Source organism: Cyprinus carpio, chromosome B3, assembly GCF_018340385.1.
Source record: "Cyprinus carpio isolate SPL01 chromosome B3, ASM1834038v1, whole genome shotgun sequence".
Classification (NCBI taxonomy): Eukaryota; Metazoa; Chordata; class Actinopteri; order Cypriniformes; family Cyprinidae; genus Cyprinus; species Cyprinus carpio.
In genome coordinates this window covers 27,197,315-27,205,445 of record NC_056599.1, presented here as the reverse complement: position 1 = coordinate 27,205,445, position 8,131 = coordinate 27,197,315, and the positions used below count along the sequence as shown (strand labels likewise).

The 8,131-nt window shown below is 39.5% G+C and overlaps 1 protein-coding gene across 1 annotated transcript; it reads left to right on the top strand.

The window, feature by feature from the left end:
* Window positions 1-2,420: 2,420 nt before the first annotated feature.
* LOC109046410 (interferon alpha-3-like) lies at window positions 2,421-4,030 on the top strand. The gene is made up of 5 exons (XM_042721471.1): window positions 2,421-2,546; window positions 2,974-3,065; window positions 3,159-3,306; window positions 3,682-3,777; window positions 3,868-4,030. The coding sequence occupies exons 1-5, from the start codon at window positions 2,421-2,423 to the stop codon at window positions 4,018-4,020; spliced, it is 615 nt and encodes a 204-aa protein (XP_042577405.1). The 3' UTR covers window positions 4,021-4,030.
* Window positions 4,031-8,131: the final 4,101 nt, after the last annotated feature.

Genomic DNA, 8,131 nt, shown 5'->3' with positions numbered 1-8,131 from the left:
CCTAATATATATATATATATATATATATATATATATATATATATATATATATATATATATATATATATATAAATCATTGAAGTTAAAAGTTGACATTAAACGTGACTAACAACCTGCAGCCAGCCATGGTGAAATGTCGCTTTTAAACGGGGCGGATTAATGTTACACAGCGTTTCTGTTCCCGTGAATGGCATTTCGGAGGGGAGTGCTTCGTTCCGAACGAAAATGATATATATTTAGTTCTAATATTTTAATTTAATATTTTAATTCAAGTACCAAAGTTATGTAAACCTACGTTTAAACGTGCATGTATTGCTTTTTTGCATATTTTTATTTTTTATTTTTTTTTTTTGCTTGTGTCAGAGCATTACTACATTATGTAATGAGTAAAAGATTACTTAATGAACATTTAAATAAGTATAAATAGAAGTTTTCGTCATATTTCACTGTACTTGAACTTGGTAAGTTATCAAATGGAAAGCTACCAAGTTACCTATTTTTGAAAATAGAAGATAGAATTTAGCTTTGGCATTTGCTGATGAAAGCTGTGAATTTCCACATTCCGGTAAAATAAGGAAGTCCTCAGGAAGAAATTAAAAGTTCTGGTGTGAACACAACCCTGCCAAACATGTTGAGATTTGTATGTTTGACTTATAAAGAGAATGACTCTAATAACCTCTTATTTAGTCTGAGTCATAAATCTGTGTTGATTAGTATTTTGTTGGTTGTGAGAGGTTTACTCAGAATCAGGAATTCTGATCTTTAGTCTCCCTGAGGCGCATGGCAGAACCACCAGCACAGTGCTTGATTCCTCTTGCTCTCAAACAACCTCACACACAGCACTGTTTTTAACAGTTAGGGAAGGATGGATGTGACTTTTCGTGATCACTCAGCTCTTTCTGTTCCCTGTCCTCATTTTCACTTTCTAAGGTAATACGCCAGTGGGGGTCTCTCCATATACCCACGAGGTTGAAATATACCAGTCGTTGCATTTCACTAGAAGCAAAGAGCAAAGATAAAGGTTTTTTTTTTTTTTTTCCATACACACTTGGGCAAATCTGTTATTGTTATTGTGGGCACAATTCTTCAGAATTCTTATTCAGCTTTCAAAATGTAACTCAGATATGAATAGATCATATTATAAAGACAAAATGTTGTTAAAAAAAGTGTCATTTATATTATTCATTTTAATAATATTATCTGGGGATTAATAATATAATCAATAGATGATGATAGGCTGCTTTTAGAGCAATATTAGTTCTATTTCATAAATCTAAATATTAAAATTAATAATCTGAGCATTTGTTACTGTGGTCTGATTTATAACCACAGGCCGAGACCAAGACCAAGACCAAAACTTAAGAGGCTTGAGGCCAGGAATACCAGAGAAAGGATTTCACACATCAAAAATCTGTTACTGACCATAGAGTAAGTCACAAATATTTAGTGTTATGAGCATACTCTGTGGTTAACCTCCCAAATTCACATTCCTCTAGAGCAGTGTTTTTTGTTTGTTTGTTTTTTGTTGTTTTTTTTTTTTACATGGCTGCTACACCAAGACACAGAGTTGATTATATGTTGATTATATTACATTTACATATGAAAATATGTAATTATCACAGTCATGAGGGACTGTAAAATAAAAGCCATAATTATGATCACACGATCTACCATCATAGTCTCGTGACAATTAGTATTTTGCAATTTGATGAATCGGTTGCAAATTCCTATTTATATGAATCATTTAAAATCAGTTTTAAAATGTATGTTATTTTTGTCAAGCTCATCTTGACTAAGCCTTCAAATGTATCACTTGAATAGTAGTAAAATAGTAGCCAAGTTGTCAACTAGTTCTGTCTTGAACAAAAACATGTGTCAGCATGCCACAATGTCATTCTGTTGTAGCATACTCATCTCTCATAATTTATTCATATTCGCTGGAATGTATTTGTTTGTTGGGTTTCGATCGTACCTTGGGCTCGATACCACATACATCTTATAAGATTAATTGAAAGCAGTGGTTGTGACTCCAACACGAGATTATGACACATAGGCTAATCTTAGCTTCATATGAACGTTCATAAGGGGAAATCGCTCTTCATTTGAGATGCACTGGAATGAAAATACCACAAACTCATGGTTTGAAATTCATCAATCGTTCCCATTTCTTATAAGATGTAGTCTAGAGAATGAATGTAAAAATCACGCATTTCACTTTTCATTCTGTTTACAAAATACAGTAGGTTATATTAACTGTAGACCTACCATGAGTCCTCCATACAACGAAAAACAAGTTTTGAAGGACAAACGACAAGTTAAGGTAAGCAGTAGATCAGTGGCTTATTGTGATGAATCTCATTATTCAGTGCTTTATATTGATGCTTCCTTGTTTTTAACTTATCTTACAGGCATCAGTCAGAATGGACTTTCTTCGTGTGGCCCTGCTGTGCACCTGTTTATTCTTTGCGCAGGTTTGGTCATTGCCAACAAACTGCATCCTTAGTAAGGATTTAATGAAGGAATCCTATAAACTTTTAGAGACTGCGGTAAGAATAATGCAGAGAATCTTCAGTGGTGCAATTTAGTGGTAGTGGATATATATATATGAAGAGTGCAAAACCCTCTAAAAGCCATCTGAAATTTTCTTCTGAAATTAGCATTTTTATCAAGCTCCTGTGTTTATGTTAAGTTATTTCACTTTAATGGCAATGAGAAGAAACTATTCAATGACATTAAATTGAATTTACTGAACATAAACACAGCAGCCGAATAAAAATGCTAATTTTAAAGGAAATTTTCAAATGGCTTTTAGAGGGTTTTGCATCTGAACTCTTCATATATATACACACACACACACACACACACATATACAATATATATATATATATATATATATATATACACACACACACACACACACACATATATATATATAGGCTATTCATTAATTAATGAATATACATTTTGTTTTAGGGAGGCCTTTTCCCTGTTCAGTGCCTGGAGGAAAAGGTTGCCATTCATTTCCCGAAAAATGTGTTCAAGTCTGAAAACATGGATCAGGTACAATATTTGAATAAATCTTTTTATTGAAATTTTAATCATTTTTGGTTGACTTTTGTGCACATCTGTTTACTTTTCAGCTCTTATTTCTGGGTTACTGGTGTAGAAAAAGCTGTTTACCAGACACTTGAGAATATTGACACACTGTTTGAGAACTCCAGTGATCCAGAGTCAGACCAGTGGGATGAAGAAAAGTGGAAAGATTTTCGAGGCCTCATATACCGGCAGATTGTGAACAGCAAATGCGTAATAAAAGAGCAAACTTAATTTTCCCATGATAATAGCTATCTTAAACTTTAGAGATTAAATTATTCTGGGGGGAAGTAATAGGTAGACCTGAGAAAAAGAAAAAGAAAAAAAGGATACACACAATATTAATTGATTATCAGCCTATTATTATTCTGCAATACAAGTAAATTGTCTTTATTTATTTATTTCGCTCATCCAGCTCTTTGAGTCTTTTGCCTCTTTGTAGGCTTGTTCATCCGAGCAATCTTTTCATTTTCTTTAACTAGAGATTCCAGATCTTCTAATAGCTATCAAAAGTTTTGTGTTTAACATGACATTGATAATGACTTTTATATTCCGTATTTCATGTTTTCTGGGTCTTGGCAAATATAGATCATGAACAAGTCTGAAGCGGCACAGGATTTTCCTAGCAGAGAAGCTTCACTCAAGGTTTACTTCGAGACTATATCCTCAACTCTGAAAGAAAAGGTATACTCTTGTGTCCTCAACCTCTAACTGAAGTCATCTCTTGTGCTACATAATAAACATTCTAATGCTTATTGTCATTTTTCTGTGCAGGATTTCAGTTACTGTGCATGGGAAATAGTCAGAAATGAGATTCTCCACACCCTGAAGTTCATGCTGGACGACACCACGTTATTTAAGTCTTCAGAATTCGAAATCCTTTCTTGTATGTATATGTATGTATGTATGTATTTATTTATTAATTAATTTATTCATTCATTCATTATCTGTTTTTTTTTTTTTTTTTTTTGGGCTAGAGGTGTAACCTATTCTTTTCTAATCACTGTAAAGGAAATAACTCACTTTCACTTTTAAATTGCATCACATCACCATTTCCATTCAGCACTGGACAGTTCACAAGATGAAGACTTCAGTATTCATATTTTAAGATTGTATTTGTGTGGCATTTTACAGTTTTTGTAATTTTTAATAATAAATGCATTTTTAATACTGACCACTCAGATCTTGTCTTGTTTTATATATAGGCTATATAAAAAAAGAGATATTTGCTATATTTGATTTTTGATTAAATCAGCTTAAGTAGTTGAGTAGAGTGAAAGAGATCAATAGTAAGTGTGATTTAAATAATAAAGGGGGGGGGGTAGATGAGTAGTGAGGAATGTGTAATATTATCATAGGATAGGCTACACCAGATGTAGTGAAATAGGTTGATATTTAAACTGTACCCCTCTCTTTCTCAAAACTGTGACCTTACACATTGATAATGTGACCTTATAGATTTGTGCATCTATGCAGCTGTTTGTTCCAGCAGAAGCGATTTCTAGTTTTACCAGACATTATGATACGAGATCCGAATAGACCTATTAGCGATCACACTTTAACCACATATCCTGTGTTTGTTCATTGCTGCCGAAAAAAAAAAGTGTATATATAAATAAATATATATATATATAAACATAATGTCTTTATCCATGGCCATTATGATAATGATAATTTCTTTGTGTCATTAGGAGGAGTAAGTGTGCAGGCTTAATATTTTACAGATGTAATTTTGTTTATATCATCATAATATGATGATGGTGCTGGCACCACCATCTCCCAGGACCTGAAGTGGGACATTCACATAGATTGCCAGCAGAGGTTGTACTTCCTTCGCCAGCTGAGGAAGTTCAACCTGCCACAGGAGCTGCTGAAACAGTTCTACTCCACTATCATAGAATCCGTCCTCTGCACTTTAATAACTGTCTGGTTCAGCTCAGCTACCAAATTTGACCTCAGAAGACTACAGAGGGTAGTCCGGACTGCTGAGCGAATCATTGGTACAACCCTCCCCACTCTCTAAGAACTGTACACATCCAGAGTGAGCAAAAGGGCTAGTAAAATCACTCTGGACCCCTCACATCCAGCACACTCCCTCTTTGAACTCCTGCCATCTGGTCGACTCTATAGTGCTGTGATCTGAGGAACGTCCAGAGTCAGGAATAGTTTATTGTTTCTTACATTAGATAATATGAACACTTAACAATAATTGTGGAACACACAACACTATTTATATATTTATCTGTCACGAAAACAAATTCCTTGTATGTGTAAACATACCTGGCAATAAAAGCTCATTCTGATTGATTCATCAACGTTTCAGTTCTAACAATTCAGACATTGCGTGAATCAGAATAAAAAAAAAAGAGATTCAGCTTCTGTTCAGTTTCTTGCACAGACTGATCATTTAGTGTCTTTACACATCAATGTATCACCACGTGCTGCAGGGTTTAATTTGGTTTTGTTTGAGTTTTTTTTTTTATGTTTAAGCTGTGATTCCCATCCACTTACATTATAAGACTGATAGACTGCAACAGTTTGTGCTAAAAATCTTGGTTTGTGTTCTACTGAACAAAGTCACCTACATCTTGGATGCCCTGGGGGTAAGCAGATAAACATAAATTTTACATTTTTGGGTGAACTATCCTTTTAAAGGCATCTTATGATGCAATTATCTATTTTTACTTTTCTTTCAGGAGTTTACCCTTACATCTAATCTTATAGCAAATAGTAAGCATATTTTGGCGTGCTGTCCTGAGGGAGGGCTCTGAGCCCAGAATATAGCCCGAACCCAAAGAACTCCCCAAAAGAAGCTTAAAGACATGGGACAGCAGCCAGAGAGCAAAATTTTTGTTGCCCCCCAAAATATGCAAGCTGTGAAGAGAAAAGGTGCAGGGCTTGACGAGAGCTGCGGCTCACAGCATCAGACTGGCAAGCCCTACATGCCGCTATAAGAAGAGCACGATGGCAGATATCAAATGAGGGGTCCAAAGGGAGTTGCTGCTCTGCTGCACCAGGAGGGAGAGAGTCCCACTTTTGGATGTGTATGTGGGGCTTTGTTTGGTGAGATGGAGGCCTCTCACTGCGACCGAAGGGAGCCTGCAGCTTTGCTGCACCGTGAGAGAGAGCCCCCGTCCGCCGCAGAGTACGCAACATAACTCAAATGACAGACGGAGGGCTCTCACTATGACCGAAGGGAGCATGCGGCTCTGCTGCACCAGGAGGGAGAGCCCCGACCGATGCTGAATGAGCAAGGAGACACGACTGATTGAGGGACCCTCGCTGTGTCCAAAGGGAGCTGCGGCTCTGCTGCACTGGAAGGAAGTGTCCCTCTTGCGGCTGAGTACGAGGCACGGTTTGATGCGTCTGATGGAGGGCTCTCACTGCGACCGAAGGGAGCCTGCAGCTCTGTTGTACTGGGAGGGAAAGCCCCGTCCGTCGCCGATTACACAGTGTAACTCAGACGACCGGCGGAGGGCTCACACTGCAATCAGAGGGAGCCGAGGATCTGCTGTACTGGAAGGGAGAGCCCCGTCGGATACTGAATAGGTAAAGAGATTCGAGGCACAGTTTGACGTGTCGGATGGAGTGCTCCTACTGCAACCGAAGGGAGAGCCCCGTTTGATGCTGAATAAGCAAGGAAACGCGACTGATGGAGGGACTTGCGGCTGGATATGAGGCATGGTTTGATGCGTCGGATGGAGGGCTCCCACTGCGACCGAAGGGAGCCGACGGCTCTGCTGCACCGGAAGGGAGATCCCCCGTCCACCGCCGAATACGCATCGTAACTCAAAACGACAGACTGAGGATTAACCCTGCGACCGAAGGGAGCTGACGGGCCTGCTGCACCGGAAGGGGAACTCCCGTCCGATGCTGAGTAAGCAAGGAAACGCGACTGATGGAGGGACTCTCGCTGTGTCTGAAGGGAGCTGCGGCTCTGCTGCACTGGAAGGGAGAGTCCCCCTTGTGGCTGGATACGAGGCGTGGTTTGATGCATCGGATGGAGGACTCCCACTGTGACCGAAGGAAGCCAATGGCTCTGCTGCACCGGGAGGGAGATCCTCGTCCACCGCTGAGCACACAGCGTAACTCAGAACGACAGAGTGAGGATTTGAGGATTAACCCAGCAACTGAAAGGAGCAGACGGGTCTGTTGCACCGGGAAATGGGGCCTCATCCGATGCTGAATATGAATGGGGAAGGGGATGATGGTGGTGGTCTCGCTGCGTCCGAAGGGAGCTCGGGGGATGTGCGGCTCTGTTGCCCCGGAAGGGAGAGTCCCCCTTGTGGCTGTATACGAGCCGTGATTTGATGCGTCGGATGGAGGGCTCTCACAGCGACCGAAGGGGGCCTATGGCTCTGCTGCCCCTAGAGGGAGAGACCCGTCCGCCACCGAGCATGCAGCACAACTCAAAGCGACAGACGGAAGGTTCACACTGTGACCGAAGGCAGCCGCGGCCCTGCTGCACTGGAAGGGAGAGCCCTGTCCAATGCTGAATAGGCAAGGAGATTTGAAACGATGGCAGGAAGGCCCTTACTGTGACCAAATGAGCGGTGACTTCCTTCATTGGTAAGCAAAGCCTCTGATTAATCGAGTAAACAATATGATGTAAAAACGCTGTAATTTTTTTTTTTAACTGATCAGGGCTAAATGGGAGTTGTGAAGGTAATTATACCTGATGTAACTTTTAAAAGCATCTGATGACCAACGACCAATGGCCTGTATCTGATTTTGTGAGAGGCCCTTTTGAGCTGGTGTAGTTGCTGCCCCGATGCAAAATGAGTGGCTGGAAAAATTTTCTGCAGGTAAGTCTGATTGATCAAGGATCAGTTTTGTGTTTTTGGAACCAAAAAAGTGTAACTGGATGGTTAGAGTCATCAGTGAAGAGAGGGTCCAATTTAGATTGAGCGTTCCTGAGTTGGACATATGAAAAGAGAGCCTAATGAGGTTGAATTGGAAATGGGAGATTAAAAATGTATATGTAGTGGCCTTTCCTTTCTTGGTCCATCTTACTTTGTTTAATGAAGTAAGAGATAGA